Source organism: Penaeus vannamei, chromosome 20 (genome assembly GCF_042767895.1).
Source record: "Penaeus vannamei isolate JL-2024 chromosome 20, ASM4276789v1, whole genome shotgun sequence".
NCBI classification, from domain to species: Eukaryota; Metazoa; Arthropoda; class Malacostraca; order Decapoda; family Penaeidae; genus Penaeus; species Penaeus vannamei.
This window is the reverse complement of record NC_091568.1, coordinates 915649-938148: the sequence shown is the minus strand read 5'-3', so window position 1 is coordinate 938148 and position 22500 is coordinate 915649. Positions and strand designations below refer to the sequence as shown.

At 44.8% G+C, this 22500-nt stretch overlaps 1 protein-coding gene across 1 annotated transcript in view; it reads right to left on the bottom strand.

Moving 5' to 3' along the window:
• Positions 1-4202: 4202 nt before the first annotated feature.
• Positions 4203-22500, bottom strand: part of LOC113812021 (uncharacterized) — a 76342-nt gene continuing 58044 nt past the window's right edge. The window contains exon 3 of the mRNA XM_070134650.1: positions 4203-6657. Within this exon, the coding sequence (XP_069990751.1) occupies positions 6058-6657 (600 nt within the window). The 3' untranslated portion in view covers positions 4203-6057. The remainder of the gene's footprint in view (positions 6658-22500) is intronic.

The following is a 22500-nucleotide window of genomic DNA, read 5'->3' as shown; positions in this document are numbered from 1 at the left end:
AGTATGCTGTCCTGGAGCTCACACGCGCGCGCACGACTTTGCAGACCAATACAAATTATACGAACGCTACGAATACGTACGCCTCAGCCCTAATTCATTTTCTGGCTGTGTGCGGGCGTACGTCCTTCTCTGTCCGTTTCCTTGCACGCCCGAGGAATGTTCTGTAAAACGATCATCTTACCAGCTTTGGCTTCCTTTTTACGAGTCGCAAGCTTGGACGTAAATTTTTATTCCCTCCTCTCGTTTCCTCTTTCTTCTTCTCCGAATTTCTCTTTCCTCCTCTCTCTCTTTCTTCTTCTCCGAATTTCTCTTTCCTCCTTTCTCTCTTTCTTCTTCGAATTTCTCTTTCCTCCTTTCTCTCTTTCTTCTTCGAATTTCTCTTTCCTCCTTTCTCTCTTTCTTCTTCTTCGAATTTCTCTTTCCTCCTCTCTCTCTTTCTTCTTCTCCGAATTTCTCTTTCCTCCCTTCTCTCTTTCTTCTTCGAATTTCTCTTTCCTCCTTTCTCTCTTTCTTCTTCGAATTTTCTCTTTTCTCCTTGCTCTCCCTCTCTCTCCTTTTTCTTCGTTTTCCTTCAATTTCTAATCCTCTTCTTTCTCCTACTTTTCTTGTCCTCCTTCCTCTATCTCTCCTTCCCCCGACCTTCCTCCTCTTTTCTTCCCCTTCTCCTCCTCTTCCTCCTTCTTCCCACGCTTTCCTCTCTCCCTTCAATTCCTCGTCCTCCCACCTAATCATTCCCTCTTCTCCTCTTCCTTCCCTCCTCCTAATCCCTGGAAAAAGGAAGGAGGAGGGGGAAGAGGGGAAGGAATAGGGGGAAAAGGAGGGGGAGGAGGGAAGGGGAAAAGGGGAAGGGAGGCCGCGGGAGGGGAGGGGACGAAGGGGGGAGGGGGAAAGGGGAAGGAAAAAGGGAAAAGGGAAAAGGGAAAGAGGAGGGGGAGGAGAACAGGTGGAAAAGAGGAAGGGAGGCTGGGGGAGGGGAGGGGATGAAGTGGGGAGAGGGAAGGGCGAAGAGGGAAAAGGGAAAAGGGAAAGAGGAGGGGGAGGAGGGAAGGGGAAAAGGGGAAGGGAGGCCGCGGGAGGGGAGGGGACGAAGGGGGGAAGGGGGAAGGGAGGAGACGAAGGGAGAAGGGGGGAAGAGGGAGATTTTTGTCCCCGCGACGCCCTTGCAATTAAGGCGTTAAGAAGAGGATAAAGAACTCGTAGACATATTTCCCCTGAGTGTTTTTTTTATTTTTTTTTATCTCCTCTCTCTACTTATTCTCCTTCTCTGTCATCTCTCGTGTCTTTTCCTCTAGTTTTTAGCCTCCTCTCATCTCGTCTCGCTTTTTCTCCTCTCCTCTCCTGTATTTTCTTTTCTCTTCTCCTCTTTCCTCTTGTTTCTTCTCTTCCTTTTCCGTTTATTCTCTCCTCGCCCATTTCCCTTTCTCTCCCTTACTAGGTCCTCCCTCTCCCTCTCCTCTCTTCTCCTTTCCTCTCTCCTTCTATTTCCTCTCTCTCTCCCTCTCTCTTCCCCTTTCCTCTCTCCTTCTATTTCCTCTCTCCTTCCGTCTCTCTCTTCCCCTTTCCTCTCTCCTTCTATTTCCTCTCTCCTTCCGTCTCTCTCTTCCCCTTTCCTCTCTCCTTCTATTTCTTCTCTCTCTATCCCTCTCTCTCTTCCCCTTTCCTCTCTCCTTCTATTTCCTCTCTCCTTCCGTCTCTCTCTTCCCCATTCCTCTCTCCTTCTATTTCCTCTCTCCTTCCGTCTCTCTCTTCCCCGTTCCTCTCTCCTTCTATTTCCTCTCTCCTTCCGTCTCTCTCTTCCCCTTTCCTCTCTCCTTCTATTTCCTCTCTCCTTCCTTCTCTCTCTTCCCCTTTCTTCTCTCCTTCTATTTCCTCTCTCCTTCCTTCTCTCTCTTCCCCTTTCCATCGAGAATCCTTGTTATGGCTTCGGTATTTTTGTTTGAATTGCTCTAACTGAGGCGCGTGTCTTGATAAAAAAAAAAAAAAAAATGAGAGTCTGTATGTGTGTGTGTGTGTGTACATATATTGGTGTGTGTGTGTGTGTGCGTGTGTGTGTGTGTGTGTGTGTGTGTGTGTGTGTGTGTGTGTGTGTGTGTGTGTGTGTGTGTGTGTGTGTGTGTGTGTGTGTGTGTGTGTGTGTGTGTGTGTGTGTGTGTGTGCGTGTGTGTGTTTATGCGTTCCTGTCTGTCTGTGCGTACGTGTTTACATGTATACCCGAACCTCCCCCCCAAAAAAACACTAATTAGCACAAAAAGAAAACAAAAGAAAAGAAAAAGAATTTTGCACAAACAAACCAACCAAAAAAGCCATGACCCCACTTGGCGAATAATTCATATTTAGGTCAAGCCTGTATCCCTCACCCGACGGACCTCATCACCATAAATATTCATACATATCGATCGACCCAGGAAGCTCAACATCATAAAGGTCACATCTCGGAGCGCATGCGTGGGATTATCGCCTTACGAGTCTTTTTTTTTTTTTTCCCTCGGGGGAAGAGATGGAAGGGTTGGGGGGTGGGGGGGGGGGGGAGGCAGTGCCTAGGCTCCCGGGGCCTTGTAATTCCACTTCGAAGGGTTGAGTGGGAAGGGAGAGGGAGAGAAGAGGGAAGGGAGAGGGAGAGGAGAGAGAAGGGAGAGGGAGAGGAGAGGGAAGAGAGAGGGAGAGGAGAGGGAAGGGAGAGGGATGAGAGAGGAAAAGAAGAGGAAGGGAAAATGGAGGAAATAAGAGGGAAGGAAGAGGAAAAGGCGTAGAAAGAAAGAGGGAAAGGAGACGGAAGAAAGGGGGGAAAACATGAGAGGGAAAGGAAGAAAGGGAAGAGAGAGTGATGGCGAGGAGAGATCGAGAGTAAGAAGGCAGGAAGAGGGAAGAGAGAGAACGAGAGGGATGAAAGAGTAGGTCAGCGAAAGGTGAATGAGAGGGCGCGAGTGAGAGTGAAGAAGAGAGGACGAGAGTAAGAGGGAAAGAGAGATGGTCGAGAAAAAGAGAGAAGGAAACGAGAGAACAAGAATGAGAGGTAAATGAGAGAGCGAGAATGAGAGGGAAAGAGAGAGAGCAAAAAGTGAGAAGAGACGGCGAGAGGTGTAGGAGAGTCCGAAGGGAAGGGGGTGGGGGGGGGGAGAGGAGAGAAGGCTCTATTACGTCACCAAATCTATCTATAGGACTGTGAATTATATAACTTGATGACGTCACGCAGGTCGATTACCTGTGCATAATTACGCGGGCCGTTTTACCTTTAAATGTCACAGTCTGCTGAGGTAACATCGCATCTCGATCTGTAAGCTTCTAAAACAGTCATCTTCGAGAGACATTCATATATTCACATTTTTCCCTTCTCTCATTTTTTTTTTCATTTACTCTCAAAATGACGTTTTATTTTATTTTTTCTCATGCTCTCATTCTTTTAATTTCAAAAGGACGTTTTCCCTCTCTCTCATTCTTTTATTTACTCTCAAAATGACGTTTTATTCATTTATCTATTTATTTTTCGTTCTCAAAATGACGTTTTATTTTATTTTTTCTCATGCTCTTATTCTTTTAATTTCAAAAGGACATTTTACTTTTATTTATTTATTTACTTGTTCTCTCGTTCTCATAATCTAAAAAAAACGTTTTATTCTATTTTTTTCCTTCTCCCGTTTTCTTTATCTCAAAAAAAAATTTTTACTCAGATTTTCCTTTCTTTTTTCTGCATCAAATATCAATATCGGATAAAAGGAAACAAAAGAAGGAGATGGGAGATTAGATTAATAATGAGAACAATGTCTGTTGGCAGACTGAAGGAGGGGGGAGGAGGAGGAGGAGGAGGAAGAGGAGGAGGAAGAGGAGGAGGAGGAGGAGGAAGAGAAGGAGGAGGAAGAGGAGGAGGAAGAGGAGGAGGAGGAGGAGGAAGAGGAGGAGGAAGAGGAGGGAGAGGAGGAGGAAGAGGAAGAGGAGGAGGGAGAGAAGGAGTAGGGTGAGTGAGAGTAGGGGAAGGAGAAGGAAAAGAAGAAAAAAGAACAAAAGAAAGAAGGAGGAGGAGTAAATAATACCTTCATACCTACTGCGTCAGTTTCTTCTCCTTCTTCTCCTTCTCCTCCTTCCCCTTCTTCCTCTTCTTCTCCTTCTTCTTCTTTTCCGTTCTTCCTCTTCTTCTTCTCCTCCTACTCCTCCTTTCCTTTCCCTTCTTCTCCTCTTTCTCTTTCTTCTTCTTCTCCTCCTTTTCCTTTCCCTTCTTCTTCTCCTCCTTCTCCTTCTTCTTCTTCTTCTCCTTTCCCTCTCTCTTCTCTTCCTTCCATTAATACACACACATACTATATTCCCCTGACTAGACTCCTGTAAAACACCGACGTTAATTTATGATGAATAATATTATACACTTGATATGAAGAAGACCGTTAAGTGGCCTTGATTTGAATTTTTGAATTTTTGAATTGGTTTTGGCACCTTCTCCGGGCGCCAGTGAGCAGGTCCGATAGTTTTGATAAAGGTGCATAACGTATAAATAATATGGATATATATAAAAAAGAAAATGAAGGTACAGATAGATAGATTGACTACCTGTTTCAATTGTTGGCGGGTATGTTGAATGATTCTTAGCCTAATTAGGGTTGTGGGTCCGTTAAAAAAAATGTTTACTATTTTGTTTTCTGTTTTTTTCCCTTTTGAAACTCTTTTAAAATAGTATGTTATCATAAACATAATTCTTCGACTCCTGCAGTTCCGACCTCACAAAGAAATAAAAATTATAATTATTACAATATTGATAAGAGAAAATGATAGCAATAATAATGATCATCCCAATAACATTAATAACAACAACAATAATCATAATAGCTATTAAATAATCAAAACTCCCCAACTACCCTTTATATATATAATCCTATTACAAAAAAAGTTCAGTGAAAGGATATAACAGCCACAGCGCCCAGTAAACAGAGCGAGGTGTTATTTTAACCGTTAACGGCCTTCAAAAACAAAAGAAGGCGCGAAACGGGACATCCGGGACATCCAGACAAAAGACGATCGCTTCCAGCTGATTGTCAACAGACACTGCGAATCATTTTTTTTTCCTTTTTGTCACAGTAACACTCTTAGAACACCAAGTCTTTTTAATCCTTACACATTAAAGAAATCAAGGAAATTCCGAGACGGTTTAAACGCCTGCTCTTCCTCATATATCTATAAAAATGACGTTAGCAAACGATTTTTTTTCTATTTGAATAATCGTTGGAGAAACATCAAAGTTACGGGTACACAAAATGGCGCCGGTACATTACACACATACAAAGTACACTCGGGAAGAATTTCAAACATTATGCTTTATACTCATGGACGGAAGTTCATGTATGGAAAATTATCGAAATATGGTGCCTTTTCCCTTTTTTTTCTTAAATAGATGAAGAGGTGAATAGAAAGAAAAATAAAAAACTATTTGTCAGCGCTAAGTGTTATGTTATGTCATTTTTTCATGTGCTAGGTTTTTGAATAGTTTATATGCTGTATGAGAGTAGTATGTAACAAAGCGTGTAAACATTGCCTCGTGGCGTATGTCTCTAATGTAGCATTTGAATAATTTACGCAGCATAAATAAAGATTCTACGTGTACCTATCGCAATGATCTGCACTTATGTTCCTACATAACTACTAACGAGAGCACTACAAATACGTGGGTGTTAGATGAGCTGTGACTAACTACTCTAAAGCCGAGGGAATGGAATTTTGGGTCGTTTGTGAGGATTCGGGAGCGAGGTCCGGCTCCCGCGGGACTCTACGAGAAGTCCTGGGGCTCGTCCGCGTCTGTCTGACTTCCCTCGGTCGCGTTCGAGGACTTCAGAGACCTCCTTCAGGGGACGCGGCTTTCCTCGTCGCCGGTGTCGTTCCGTCGGCGTCTTCGGGACCATATTTCGATACTTCCTCTTAAGACCATAATCCTAAATGTTACTCTGGAACTAATCCAAACTACATTATGATTGACAAAGCATAATTACTTCCTCATCATGTCCTACACGCTACTCGGGGACTAGGCCTCCGTCGACGGGGCCCCCTTCGGCGTCCTCCTCCGACGGCGCCGGGAACGTATCACTGATTGTCGTCTTTTCTCCTGCCTCCGCCGTGCGAGTGTATCCGCAGGCTCTCGTACGTGGGCGGGGGCGGCACGTGCTGTGCGTACGCCGAGGAAGGCACGGTGTCCGACGCGGCCGAGGTCGGGGGCGGGGCCGCGAAGGTCGAAGCCGGAAGGTGAAGGACGTTCCCGGAGGAAGCCGACAGCTGGTACTGACAGGAGGTGAAGATGGGCGAGGGCGGCCGCTCGTAGACGCCCGCCCGCGCCTTGCCCATCTCCTGCAGCGTCCCCGTGGGCGTGAGGCTCCTCGGGGTGTCGCAGAAGTTCGCGCTGCTGAAGAGGGGCGTGGTGCACATGGGGGAGGCCGAGCGTCCCTGGCACGACGCGGAGGACGTCTGCGAGTGGTGCGAGTTGTGGACGCCGGCAGGAAGACCTTGGGACTGGGACGAAGACGTCTGCGAAGTGTTCACGAGCTCCTGCAGCGTCTTGGCGTCCATGATGAGCTCGGGGGAGAGGCTCGAGTACTCCGGGGGGGACTCGTAGGGCGGCGGGGAGTCCTTCATCCACTTCTTGACCACGATGCCGTGCGTCTCCGTCAGGTAGGGGATGTGGGCGCCCTGGGGGAGAGGGGGAGGGGGTTAGAGGGGGGTCGCGTTCGGAGGCTAAATACAAGCAAAACGTAATGATGATCATGATAATAACAGAATAAACGAGAACAAAAGAAAGGACAACAACATGGACGAAAACAAGAACAAAAAGAGAAAACAGAAAAAATAATGATAACGACATGAACAATAGCAAAAGGAAGGACAGCAACAACATAAACGAAAACAAAAACGAAAATAGACAAAAAATATATATATATGGACGAGCAAAAGAAGAACAACATGAACAAAAAGAAGAAAAAATAAGAAGAGGAACAACAACTTCGTGAACGAGAACAAAACCAAGAAGAAGAAAAAGAAGAGGAATAACAAGGAGAATAAGATGAACACGAACAAGAAGAAGAAAACGAAGCCTGAGAAAAAGTCAAATAAAGTGAAGTTTATCTCATTGGCGAAGGTAAGCAGCGTGAATCTACATCACCGGAGAGAGGGAGACGAGGAACAGTATACTCTAAATGCATTTGGAGAAAGAGAGAGAAAGGGAGGGAGGGCGAGGGGGGAGGAAGGAGAGAGGGGTTAGGGAGAAAGAGAGAGGAAGGGAGAGGGAGAGAGAGAGAGGGAAGGAGGGAGAGAGAGATAAGTAGTAAGGGAGGGAGGGAGAGAGAGGTAGGTTTTAAGGACGGGAGGGAGAGAGAGAGAGAGAGGGAGGGGGGGAGGGAGAGAGACAGAGAAAGAGAAAGAGAAAAACAGAGAGACAGACAAAGACAGAGAATGAGAGAGACAACCACACATAAGAGTTGACAGAAATAACCCAATCCCAAAATAAACTAAAACGAAACAGATCTATATCTTTAACCAAACATTACCATGCAATAAATCACTTATTTGCAAGTCAGAGAAATCCTAACACGACGAAATAATACCTTCTGTACATTGCAATATGATCCGAAACTGCACAGAAAATATTAGCATAAATACTAACAATAACATAGATGAAAAGCAAAGACAAGTAACAATAATAGAAATACGATTAGTGAATAATGGTTGGTGAGGATAAAGATTGTGATATTAACAGGTTGGTGAGGATAATAATTTCGAGAGAGGGAGAGAGAGAGAGAGAGAGAGAGAGAGAGAGAGAGAGAGACAGACAGACAGACAGAGAAAATAGAGAAACAGAGGTAAACAAATAAACAGCCAGACAAACAAACAGAAACAGAGAGAGAAAGCCGTTGTCCAGACACCCAACAGAAAGAAGACGAACAGGATTAACAACTCCCCTCTCCCCTCTCTGCTCTCTCCTCTCTCCCCTGTCTCCTCTCCTCTCTGCTCCATCCTCTCCTTTCTCTCCTAACCTCTCTCCCCTGTCTTCTCTCCACTCTCTCCTTTCCCCTCTCACCTAACCCCTCTTCCCTCTCCCCTCTTCCCTCTCTCCCCTCTCCTCTCTCCTAACCCCTCTCCCCTCTCTCCTCTCCCCTCTCCCCTCTCTCCTCTCTCCTGTCTCCCCTCTCCCTCTCTCCTAACCCCTCTCCTCTCTCCCCTCTCTCCTCTCTCCTCTCACCCCTCTCCCCTCTCCCTTCTCCCCTCTCTCCTCTCTCCCCTCTCCCTTCTCCTCTCCCCTCGTCCCTTTCTCCTCTCTCCTCTCTCCCCTCTCCCCTCTCCCTTCTCCTCTCTCCCCTCTCCCTTCTCTCCCTTGTGCGTGGCCGTGGGTCTAAGAGGAGTAACTCCGGGAGCTTAACTTCCCCTCGTTTCTCGTTAACGCTCTACCAATGCTCTCGCGTCCCCTCTGTCTCCTCTTGGGGGAAAAGGTAAGGAAGGGAGAGAGAGAGAGGGGGGGGGGGAGAGGAGGGAGGAGGAGAGGGAGAGAGAGAGAGAGGGGAGAGGAGAGAGAGAGGAGGAGAGAGAGAGAGAGAGAGAGAGAGAGAGAGAGAGAGAGACAGACAGACAGACAGACAGAGAGACAGAGAGAGAGGAGGAATGGGAGGGAGAGAGGGAGAGAGAGGGGGAAGGAATGAGGGAGAGTGAGGGAGAAGGAGAGGAGAGAGGTAGAGGAAAGAGAGAAAGAGAGAGAGAGAGAGAGAGAGAGAGAGAGAGATTTCACACTCCGCCATCCAACCCCCATCGCATCAAGTTCCCCCGAGGAAAAGAGATTTGACACCCCCCCCCTAAACCTCCCCCTCCCCTAATCTCCCTCCCTCTAACCCCCCACCCCCACCCCCCACACTAATTCCACCCTCCCCTCCCTCAGCCAACCACCCAGACACCAACCCTCTCCCCCACTTACTCCAAACTCCCCCAACCCCATTTTCCAACCACACTTCCCCACTCCCTCCACCACCCCCTCCCTCCCTCCCCCCAAACCCAATCCCCAACCCTTCCCCTCCCCCACAAATCCCCCTCCTCCTCCTTCCCCCCCCCCCAAAAAAAAAGGAAAAACAACAAGAAACTAAAAAAAATAAATTCCCAAGAGCATCAACTTGGAAAAAATCCCAAAACAGATTGCACGTTCCCCCTTGGATGCTGCGCCGTGTCACCCCCTCCCCCCCCCCCCCCCGGGTTATTTGTCTGTCTGTCTGTCTGTCTGTGTCTAGCCCGTCTGTCTGTCACCTGACGTCATCGGAAGACCTAGTCACGTGTCACACTCACTCCGGCTGATCAATACTGGCCGAGCAGGTCACTATAGAACCTCAGGTATAAAGACTAATTGCGAGGGACAAGTTGACGTGCGTCTGTCAGCTGGAGCGAAAGGGGGACACGGGGAGGGAAGATGCTTGGGAGAAAGGAAGGAAGAAGAAGGAAGGAAGGAAGAATAGGATAGGGATGAATGAGAGAGAGAGAGAGAGAGAGAAGGAGCGAGAGAGAGGGACAGAGAGACAGAGAGAAAGAAGCAGAGACAGAAAGAGAGAGTGAGAGAGAGAGGGACAGAGAGACAGAGAGAAAGAGGCAGAGACAGAGAGACAGAAAGAGAGAGTGAGAGAGAATGAGAGTGAGAGAAAGAGAGAGAGAGGGAGAATAGGGAGATAGAGAATAAGGAGAAAGAAAGTGGCTAGTATTGTGGATGAGAGAGAGAGAGGAAAAGAGATTATACGAAATTAAAAGGAAAACAAAGAGGAAGATCTTAACGAATGACAGAGAGAGAGAGAAGACAAAATGAAAAGAAAGAGGTAGAGAGAGAGGACGCTATTGTGGAGAGGAGAGATTAGACGAAATAAAAAGAGAATGAAAAGGATCTTAGTGAATAGGAGAGAGGGATTAAACGATATGAAAAGGAGATAGAGATTGAGGATGATATTGTAGAAGAGAGAGAGAAAGAGGGAGGGAGGGAGAGAGAGACAGAGGGAGAGAGAGAGAGAGAGAGAGAGAGAGAGAGAGAGAGAGAGAGAGAGAGAGAGAGAGAGAGAGAGAGAGAGAGAGAGAGAAGGAAAAAGAAAAGAGAAAGAGAGAGAGAGAGAGATCACATGGAACGAAAAGGAGATATTGATCGTGTGGCGAAAGGGAGGAATAGGAGAAATTCGATCGAACGAAGAGGGTCGTAATAAACGAAAGAGAACGAAACTGGACGAAAACAAAATGAAAGAGATAGAGGTAGAGGACGATATGGATTCACATGGAAAACGGGAGAGAGAGAATAAGGTCAATTAAATGGAAAACTTTTAAGCGTAGAGTGAAGATTTAACACAGACACTGAGACAAATGTGTTTCTCACATAACGAAGGAAAAGGAATAGTTATAGAGCTCTTTCGTTTTGTTTACTCTCAAAACTCCGTCCCTCCCTCTTTCCCTTTCTCTCTCCCTCCCTCTCTCCCATCCCTTCCCTTCCTTCCTCCTTCCGTTGTTTTCTCCCTCTCTCCTTCCCTCCCTCCCTCCTTCCTCTTTCCCTACCATCGCCCCTCCCTCCTTCCTCCTTTCCTCCCTCCAACTCTTCCTCCCTCCCTCCCTCTCTTCCTCCCTCGCTCCCTCCCTCCTTTCTCTCTCCCTCCTCCTTCCCTCCCTCCTTCCACCTACCCCCTCCCCTCTCCTTCCCCCCGCTTTCCCTCCCCCTTCTCTTCCTCCCTCCATCCCTCCTATCCCCCTCCCTCCTCTCTTCCTCCCTCCCTCCCTCTCTTCCTCCCTCCCTCCTTCCCACAAAAACCTTCCTTCCCATACCCCCTCCCCTTTCCCTCCCCCTCATCTCCCCCTCCCCCCCTCTCTTCCTCCCTCCCACCCTCTCTTCCTCCCTCCCTCCCTCCCCCCCGCTTTCCCTCCCTCCCTTCTTCCCCTCCCTCCCTCCCTCCCCTCCCTCCCTTCCTCCCTAATGCAGTGAGGAAAAAAAAATGTCAGGCATTTCCCTCAGGCCGGATAAACGCGTCCCTTCTCATAAAGTGTTATGACAACTTCATAAAAAAAGAGAGAAAAAAAGAGAGTATTATCTTTCACAGTTATTTTATACTGTAAATCTAGGGTTTCTCTTTATCATATTTTCCTTTTTTTGTCTATTTTGTGCGTCTACTCTTTTATATTTCGTTTTATTTTTCTTTATAATTATGATCATGATCAATACTATTATTGTCAATTAAATATAATTTCATTTCATGAAAAAAATAATAATAACAATGATGATTACAGCAATTATATTAATAAATATAACAATAATCATAATATCAACGATAATGATAATCATAACGATAATAATCACAATGATAATAATTCCACGCATATAATCACTAATTCCACGTTATATATATTTTTTTCAGAATCGCCACGTAATCTTCAAGGAAAATGTAAGTACAATTCATTCATCACATAACCCTGTATTTTTTTTAGTTATCTTGTTTCTATTTAGGATTTTTCCAACTTGAGCTCATCCCAGAATCAAGTGAATTATAAAGACGTAAAGAAATATATCTATTGCATAATCTTACGTTTTGGGACGTTACTTTTTTAATATCGCTTACTCAAAAAAAGAGAAAGAGAGAGAGTGAGAGAGAGAGAAGAGAGAGAGAGAGAGAGAGAGAGAGAGAGAGAGAGAGAGAGAGAGAGAGAGAGAGAGAGAGAGAGAGAGAATAAGGAGAATGAGAAAGTGGATAGTAATGTGGGAGAGAGAGAGAGAGAGAGAGAGAGAGAGAGAGAGAGAGATGGAGAGAGAGAGAGAGAGAGAGAGAGAGATGGAGAGAGAGAGAGAGAATAAGGAGAATGAGAAAGTGGATAGTAATGTGGGAGAGAGAGAGAGAGAGAGAGAGAGAGAGAGAGAGAGAGAGAGAGAGAGAGAGAGAGAGAGAGAGAGAGAGAGAGAGAGAGAGAGAGAGAGAGAGATGGAGAGAGAGAGAGAGAGAGAGAATAAGGAGAATGAGAAAGTGGATAGTAATGTATATATATATAGAGAGAGAGAGAGAGAGAGAGAGAGAGAGAGAGAGAGAGAGAGAGAGAGAGAGAGAGAGAGAGAGAGAGAGAGAGAGATTATACGAAATTGAAATATAATGATAATAAATAATAATAATAATTATAGAGATAGGTGAAGTAAAAATATATAGATAAATAAAAATCTCGTTTCGACATCATACATCCAGTCACGTATTTCTGAAGACATAAGGACGAAACATTCATTGCATTGCTTAGATTATTCACCCTTATGGCATAATTTCAACATTGCATTACCAGGAAACCCAACCTATGCCCTTTTCAACATTTCATTTTCAGAAATAATCGACTTTATTCGAAAGTTTTAGAACGAAACATTAATAGAATGGAGATTTATTCAGCTCTAATGCTAATAATTTTTCCTTAACCCTTTTAAAAAATGGTTTTCACGAAATACTTAACCCTTTTCAACGAAATGTCTTCAGAACCCAAGCCACGTAATGTTAAAGAGCAAGAAGTACTGGTTATTATTGTTGTTATCATTACTGGTGTTGTTATTGTTGTTGTTGTTGTTGTTGTTATTGTTGTTGTAGCTGTTGTTGTTGTTATCGTTGTTGCTGTTGTTGTTATTGTTGTTGTTATTGTTGTTGTTACTGTTGTTGTTGTTGTTGTTGCTCTTGTTGTTGTTATTGTTGTTGTTTTGTTGTTGTTGCTGTTGTTGTTATTATTATCATTATTATCACTCCATCCTTACTAATATTATCATTATTAGTAACATTATCATTATTATCATCATGACTATCATAATCATTATCATTACTATTATCATTGCTATGATCATCATCGTCATTATCACTATCGTCATTATCATCACCATTGCTATTGTTCTGTTCTTCTTCTCCTTCTCTCTCATTCTCTCCTTCTCTCTCTCATCATCCCTATAATAAGAAGAAATTCCTTTCCGAATCCTCTATCTAACCAAGCCCTGAAAACCCAAGATGGCGCTTCTCTTCTCATATTTAGCTTAATTCCTTTCGTTAACACCGCCTCTGGTTCTTGCTCGAGATACGCTTGTTCCTTGCAAGGGAATTCGTGAGTGTCTGTGTAGCTTTAATGGATGAGGAGAGAGAGAGAGAAAAGTGGGAGAGATAGGAGGGAATGAGATAAGGAGAGGAAGAGAGGGTGGGAGAGAGAGGGAGAGTGGGTTGGATAAGAGAGTGATAGAGAGAGAGAGGAGGGGTAAGGAAGAGAGAGAGAGAGAGAGAGAGAGAGAGAGAGAGAGAGAGAGAGAGAGAGAGAGAGAGAGAGAGAGAGAGAGAGAGAGATCGGTTGAAAGAATGAGAAATATGAAAGAGGAGAGAGGTCAATATTCTTGTCTTTCGCTGGATCTCTCTCTCTCTCTCTCTCTCTCTCTCTCTCTCTCTCTCTCTCTCTCTCTCTCTCTCTCTCTCTCTCTCTCTCTCTCTCTCTCTCTCCATCTATCTATCCTCCCTCCTTTTCTCTCTCTCTCCCACCTCCTTCCTATCATTCCCTCCATTCCATCCTTCGCTCATATCCTTCCCATATCTCTCTACCTCTCCCTCTTTCATTCCTCTTCACCCTCCCTCCCTCTACCCATCCCATCTCCCTCTTCCTATCCTCATTCCCTCCAGTCTCTCCCATCCCTCCTCCCTCCCTCCCATCCTCCCCCACATCCCTCCTCTCTCTTCACCCTCTCTCCCTCCCTCCCTCCAGTCCTCCCTTCCCTCTCCTCCCTTCCTTCCTCCCTCCCTTCCTTCCTCCAGTCCTTCCTATCCTTCCCTCTCCTCCCTCTCTCCCATCCCTCCTCCTCCCTTCCCATCCCTCCTCTTTCCTCCTCCCTCTCTCCCATCCCTCGTCCTCCCTTCCCATCCCTCCCTCCCTCCCTCCTCCCTTCCTCCCTTCCTCCCATCCCTCCTCCCTCCCTCCCTCCTTCCCTCCCTCCCCTCCTCCAGTCCTTCCTATCCTTCCCTCTCCTCCCTCCCTTCCTCCTCCCTCCCTCCCTTCCTCCCCTCTCCCTCCCTCCCATCCCTCCCTCCCTTCCTCCCTTCCTCCTCCCTCCCTCCCTTCCTCCCATCCCTCCTCCCTCCCTCCCTCCTTCCCTCCCTCCCCTCCTCCAGTCCTTCCTATCCTTCCCTCTCTCCTCCCTCCCTTCCTCCTCCCTCCCTCCCTTCCTCCCCTCTCCCTCCCTCCCATCCCTCCCTCCCTTCCTCCCTTCCTCCTCCCTCCCTCCCTTCCTCCCATCCCTCCTCCCTCCCTCCCTCCTTCCCTCCCTCCCCCTCCTCCAGTCCTTCCTATCCTTCCCTCTCCTCGCTCCCTTCCTCCTGCCTCCCCCCCTTCCTCCCCTCTCCTCCCTCCCATCCCTCCCTCCCTTCCTCCCTTCCTCCTCCCTCCCTCCCTTTCTCCTCCCTCCTTCCCATCCCTCCTCCCTTATCTCCCTTATCACCGCCCTGGCAACTTCCCAGCCCCATCTAGTTCATATCTTCCTTCAATTTAATTCCATCATTATCATAGTCGTTTAAATCCCCGCTTTTTTAAGTCATCCTCTATCTCTCGTTTTGTGTTTGTTTGTTTTGCGGAGGTTATTGTCATAGGCATTCTTGTTGTTGTTGTTGTTGTTGTGTGACACATTTTCTTCTTGTATTGTTATTATTGTTGTATCGTTGTTATCATTAATGTTATTATCATTACTGTTATTATTATTGTTGTTTTTATTATCGTTATTATTATTATTACTATTATTATTATTATTATTATTATTATTATTATTATTATCACTACTATTATTATTATTATTATTATTATTATTATTATTATTATTATTATTATTATTATTATTATTATTATTATTATTATTATTATTATTATTATTATTATTCTCATTATTATTATTATTACTATTCTCATTATTTTTATTACCATCATCATTGTTATTCTTATTCTTATTCTTATTCTCATTATTATTATTACTGTCATCATCATCTTTGTTAACATTATTTTGATTATCATCATCATTATCATTATCGTTATCAATAATATTATCATTATCATATTTATTACTACTATCATTATCATTATTATATTTATTACTACTATCATTATTATCATTATAATCTTTATCATCATTATTATCATTTCTATCATTATCATTACCATTATTATTATCATTACTATCATTATCATTACCATTATTATCATCATTACTATCATTATCATTACTATTATTATCATCATTATCATTACCATTATTATTATCATTACTATCATTATCATTACCATTATTATCATCATTATCATTATAATTACCATTATTATTATCATTACTATCATTATCATTACCATTATTATTATCATTATCATTATCATTACCATTATTATTATCATTACTATCATTATCATTACCATTATTATTATCATTACTATCATTATCATTACCATTATTATTATCATTATCATTATCATTACCATTATTATTATCATTATCATTATCATTACCATTATTATTATCATTACTATCATTATCATTACCATTATACTCATCATCATCATTATAATTACCATTATTATTATCATTACTATCATTATCATTACCATTATTATCATCATTATCATTATAATTACCATTATTATTATCATTACTATCATTATCATTACCATTATTATTATCATTACTATCATTATCATTACCATTATTATTATCATTACTATCATTATCATTACCACTATTATTATCATTACTATCATTATCACTACCATTATACTCATCATCATCATCATCATCAAAACGATAATTTGTATCAGCATCACGTCCGTCATACGAATTATCCCTTTTTGATCCAAACTTTGCCAAGCGTTTGCCTCAGAAAATGGCGAGTCTTTTTGCAAACTCTCCCCGAGGCAGGAAAGTACCGAAAACTTTTGGGAAATATGACAAAAGTTGCGACTTAAAAGAAACGGGACCGAAAAATATATTTATCGATACTTTACATCAAGGTATATATATATATATATATATATATATATATATATATATATATATATATATATATATATATATAGACACACACACACACACACACACACACACACACACACACACACACACACACACACACACACACACACACACACACACACACACACACACACACACACACACACACACACACACACACACACACACACACACACACACACACACATACACACACATATATTATCATTCTTGTAACTTTTATTGTCATTATTATTCTATGAATATTACCTTATCTTTATTACTGTTATTGTGATTAATTTTAACATCACTATCATTATCCTCATTATTCTTATCATTATCATTATCATTTTTGTTATCATTATCATCATCATTACGGATATTAAAAATATCATTATCACTCTCATTATTATCATCATTATCATCACCATTATTATCATCATTATCATCACTATTATTATCATCATTATCATCACTATTATTATCATCATTATCATCACTATTATTATCATCATTATCATCACTATTATTATCATCATTATCATCACTATTATTATCATCATTATCATCACTATTATTATCATCATTATCATCACTCATTATTATCATTATCACCATTATCAGTTATTATCATTATTAGCATCATTGTTTCACTATCATTACAATTATTATCATCACCAATAAACTATAAAAAAAACAATTATCCAACTACTTCATTTCATCCTTTTAATAACAACACACACATCGCATAAAAGAAATAAGCCTAGTTATTCGAGAACAAAAGAGTATAACATACTTTGTGGAATTTTAATTGCCTCTGAATGCGTATAAATGTTGTCAGATTACAGTCATTCTAAATCGGAGACTAAATCCGATTTCCACGCCGACGGGAATTCATAATATATGCATTATCATTATATTTCTCATTCAGGGATATCATTTTCATCGCTGTAGTTAATAGTAGGGAATATAACATTTATTTCATTGTTATTTAATAGTTTCTTAACGTGTATCTTAATATTAGTATATGGCTTCTAATAACAAACTTTTTATTTATTTTTTTTATTAATCTATTGTATTTTTTATTTGTTATTCATTATTGTTGTTATCATTATTATTATTATTATTATTATTATTATGATCATTATTATTATTATTATTATTATTATTATTATTATTATTATTATTATTATTATCATCACTATTTATTCCATTTATATTTTTATACAGTGTTTCTTAATTTTTTTTGTCCAAAGTATATACACCCTTATCTCCCTCTCGACTCTTACCTTCATATCGCTCTTCCACTCCCTTACTTTCCCCCTTCCCTCTCCCTTATCTCTATTCCTCCCATTTCCTTCTCTCTTTCTTTCTTCCGGTTTCTCTATTCTCTTCTTCTCTCTTTTCCTCTTTTCTTTTTTTCTCTTTTCTTCCTCTTCTCTGATTCTTTGTCCTCTTCTTCCTTTTCCTCTCCCTCCCCTCTCACTTCTCTTTTCCCATCTTCTCTTCTCTTTTCCTCTCATTCCTCCTCTTCATTTTCTTCTTACTCTTCCTTCTTCCCTTCCTTTCCCACTTCTCCTTTTCCTGTTTCTCCTCTTCCTTTGCCTCCCCCTTCCTCTCCTTATCTCCTTCTTTCTCCTCCTCTGCCACCCCTCCTCCCCCTCCTCCACCCCACACTCCAAGCTAATCCTTAAACCACTCGACCTATCTCAACCCCCCCCCCCCCCACCATTTCCCCTCTCTCTCCTCCTTCTCCTCCTTTCTCCTCCCCCCTCCTTCCTCTTTTACTCCTCCTATTTTCATCTCCCTTGCTGTCCTCAATCCTTCTCATTTCCTCATTCCTCTCCTCCTTCTCCTCCTCCTCTGTCCCCCCTCCCTCCCTTCCCCTCTCCTTCCCCTCTCCCTCCTTTCCCTCTCTCCCTCCCTTCCCCCTCTTCCTCTTTTCCCCTCTCCTTCTCTTCTCCCCTCCCTTCTCAATTACCACCCACTCCCATCTTCGCCCTCTCCCTCTCTTCCCCTCTCCCTCCCTTCCCCTCTCCCTCCCTTTCCCTCTCCCTCCCTTCTCCTCCTTTCTCCTCTCCCTCCCTTTCCACTCTCCCTCCTTTCCCCTTTCCTTCTCTTCTCCCCTCCCTTCTCAACCTTCTCAATTACCACCCTCTCCCTCCCTTTAACCCCCTCTCCCTCCCTTCCCCTCTCCCTCCCTTCCCCTCTCCCTCCCTTCCCCTTCCCTCCCTTCCCCTCTCCCTTCCTTCCCCTCTCCCTCCTTTCTCCTCCTTTCTCCTCTCCCTCCCTTTCCACTCTCCCTCCCTTCCCTTCCCCTCCTTCCCCCTCTCTGCCCGCCATGTCCCTCCCTTCCCCTCTCCCTCCCTTCCCCTTCCCCTCCTTCCCCTCTCCCTCCCTTCCCCTCTCCCTCCCTTCCCCTTCCCCTCCTTCCCCTCTCCCTCCCTTCCCCTCTCCCTCCCTTCCCCTTCCCCCTCTCTGCCCGCCATGTCCCTCCCTTCCCCTCTCCCTCCCTTCCCCTTCCCCTCCTTCCCCCTCTCCCTCCCTTCCCCTCTCCCTCCTTCCCGCTCTCCCTCCCTTTCCCTTAACCCCCATCTCCCTCCCTCCTTCCCCCTCTCCCTCCCTTCCCTTCTCCCTCCCTTCCCCTCTCCCTCCTTCCCGCTCTCCCTCCCTTTCCCTTAACCCCCATCTCCCTCCCTTTCCCTTCCCCTCCCCCTCTTCCTCCCTTCCCCTCTCCCTTCCTTCCCCTCTCCCTCTCCCTTCCTTCCCCTCTCCCTCTCCCTCCCTTCCCCTTCCCCTCCCTTCCCCTCTCCCTCCCTTCCCCTCTCCCTCCCTTCCCCTTCCCCTCCTCCCCCCTCTCCCCTGCCCGCCATGTCCCTATCGGATACCTAATTTCCTGCAGCCCCTGACAGATGGCATCAGTGGGGATCTGAAGGGGCCTGGGATCCCACAAAAAAATATCGGAGAATTTCACATTGGGGGGGCGGGGAGGGGGGTTGGGGGGGGGGGGGGGGGGGGGCGGGGGGGGGTAGATGGGGGAGGTATAGAGGGAGAGGGAGGAGAGTGAGGGCGGGGGGTGGGGGTGGGGGGAGGGGGTGGGGGGTGGGGGTAGATGGGGAGGTATAGGGGGAGAGGGAGAGTGAGGGCGGGGGTGGGGCGGGGGCGGGGGGTGGGGGTAGATGGGGAGGTATAGGGGGAGAGGGGAGAGTGAGGGAGATGGGAGATTGAGGGATAGGGGAAGGATGGAGGGATGAGGGAAGGATGAACGAAGGATAGAGAATGAGCGAAGGAGAGAGAATGAGCGAAAGAGAGAGAATGAGCGAAGAATAGAGAATGAGCGAAGGATAGAGAATGAGCGATGGATAGAAACTTGAGAAAACGGAAGAAGCAAAGAACACAATGTGGTAGAAAAGGCAGGTAGAAATAGACGTAGATGTAGAGAGAGAATGAGAGAGAGTGGAGAAGAAAGACAGAGTGTGAATAGAGAAAAGTTTCAGATTCTGATTTTCTATAGAAACAAAAAACAGGAATAAGGTAGAATAGGTAGATAGAAGAAGAGGGGACGAGAAAGGAGAATAAGGTTGATTAGGAATAGAGAATAGGTATTTTCTGAGAGAAATATAAGGCTGAGAAGTTACACAGATTTTTTTGGAGGTCTTTGCTTGGTCAATGATACATATTATAATATTCTCTCAGTATTAGCATCATTATTATTACTGTTGTTATTGCTATTTTTTATGTTATGATTAACACTTCCATTATCCTTATCATTATTATTATCATTATTGTTGCTGCTATTATCATTATCATTGCTGTTGTTATCACCATTATCATTATTACAATTGTTGCTATTATCATCTTTGTTGCTATTAGTATCATTATCTATATCGTTAATAATACTGTTATTATAATTCTTGTCACTGATTCGCTTAGAACAATATTCTTTATAAGTCAGGAAGGATTCCAGAAGAAAATTTTATATTTAGGGAATAAAATTTTTACGACCGCCCCCGCCGACCGAGTCACGGCTAGTGAAATGTGGCAACAGAAATCCGCAGACTTTTTCTAATAACTCGCGCCCCGGTCTAGGCGACTAATTCTAAAAAAAAAAAAAAAAAAAAAAACATGGGCGTTATTATCCTCTCCTTCGGCATAATATCACGCTGGCAATACCCCCGGATTATCACCATTGCCACGTGCACTGAATAAGCCATTATGGTCGCGGGGTCAATATAGTTTTAAGCACTAATCCCCAAATATACGTTTGAACGGCGCATCAGGAATATCGCCGCCACAAATAACAGACGCACTCGACTCCCCATCATCAAAGCCATCGCTATCGGAAGCAATACAACCGTTGCTGCGGCCGGAATAGACATTTTTACGATCATTGGCCAACAGCCGAAACCTTTATCGTTGCAACAAACTGGCATATCCATTATCTTTATTCAAATAGCTATGACTACTGCAACAACGGTGCTGCAACATGCCGTCGCCATCAATGCATACCATTAATTTGATTCAGTATCGATACCATTTATACCTTCATCTATTCCTCTTTTGCAACCTCTGCAATTTATTCCCCCCCCCCCTTCCCTGTAGCCTTACCTTGCAACACCTGTCTCTTGCGATTTGTCTTCCAAAGCCCCTTTCTTTGCTATGTATCCTCCCTTGCAATGCCTCCTCTCCCATGCAACATCCTTGCTCTGTAAGACCCCCACCCCCCATCATTCCAATTTTGCAACACCCCCCCTCCTCTTGAAACATCCCCTCCCTTCCCTCCCCTTTGCAACACTCCCTCCTTTTACTCTTCCTATTTGAAGCATTTCCCTCCCTTGCAGCTCCCCCTCCTCTATAATCTTCGTCTTGCAACATCTCTACCCCCTCTTTTAACACATGTGCCCCTGCATTCTCCTTGCAACTCCCTCCCCTCTTCTCGAAACACCATCTGCTTTGCAACTCTCCCTTCCCCTACACCCTCTTGAAATTTCCCCCTCCCTCTCCTTCTCTCCCTTGCAACCCCCTGCAACATCCCTTTCCCCTTTCGAAACACCCCTTCTTTACATCTCCCCCGTCCCTCCCCTCTTGCAACATCTACACATCCTCTCTTCTTCCCCCTCCCTCACCCTCTCTCCCTTGCACCCCCCCTGAAACTTCCCCCTCCCTCTCCCTCTCTCCCTTCCAACCCCATCCTCTACTTCCCCCTCCCTCCCTCTCTCTCTCTCTTTCAACATCCCCCTCCCTCTCCCTCTCTCCCTTGCAACACCCCCCATCCTCTACTTCCCCCTCCCTCTCTCTCTCTCTCTCCCTTTCAACATCCCCTTCCCTCTCCCTCTCTCCCTTGCAACACCCCCCATCCTCTACTTCCCCCTCCCTCTCTCTCTCTCTCCCTTTCAACATCCCCTTCCCTCTCCCTCTCTCCCTTGCAACACCCCCATCCCCTGAAACTTCCTCCCTCCCTCTCTCTCTCCCTTGCAACATCCCCTGTCCCTCTCCCTCTCTCCCTTGCTACACCCCCCCTGAAACTTCCCCCTCCCTCTCTCTCTCCCTTTCAACATCCCCCTCCCTCTCCCTCTCTCCCTTGCTACACCCCCCTGAAACTTCCCCTCCCTCTCTCTCTCCCTTTCAACATCCCCCCTCCCTCTCCCTCTCTCCCTTGCTACACCCCCCTGAAACTTCCCCCTCCCTCTCTCTCTCCCTTTCAACATCCCCCTCCCTCTCCCTCTCTCCCTTGCTACACCCCCTCCCTGAAACTTCCCCCTCCCTCTCCCTCTCTCCCTTCCAACCCCATCCTCTACTTCCTCCTTCCTCTCTCTCTCTCTCCTTGCAACATCCCCCGTCCCTCTCCCTCTCTCTCTCCCTCCTCAACATCCCCCTCCCTCTCCCTCTCTCCCTTCCAACCCCATCTTCTACTTCCCCCTCCCTCTCTCTCTCTCTCCCTTTCAACATCCCCCCGTCCCTCTCCCTCTCTCTCCCTTGCTACACCCCCCTGAAACTTCCCCCTCCCTCTCTCTCTCTCCCTTTCAACATCCCCCTCCCTCTCCCTCTCTCCCTTGCTACACCCACTCTGCAACATCTCCTCTCCTATGAATGCTTAACATTGTTTCTCCGACGACTAATATCTAATTATAACAATGAAATCGAACGACTGGGACATTGGAGAGAACCCGTTGGGGGCAAGAAGGGCAGTTGGGTGGATGAAGCCCCATTTCTCTCTCTCTCTCTTTGCCTCTTTCTGTCGTTCTCTTTCTCTCTCTCTGTCTCTGTCTGTCTGTCTCTTTCTCTATCTCTGTCTCTTTCTGTCGTTCTCTTTCTCTCTCTCTGTCTCTGTCTGTCGTTCTCTTTCTCTCTCTCTGTCTCTGTCTGTCGTTCTCTTTCTCTCTCTCTGTCTCTGTCTGTCGTTCTTTTTTTCTCTCTCTCTCTCTGTCTCTGTCTGTCTGTCTCTTTCTCTCTCTCTGTCTCTGTCTGTCTGTCTCTTTCTTAGTCTGTCTCTCTCTTTCTCTCTCTCT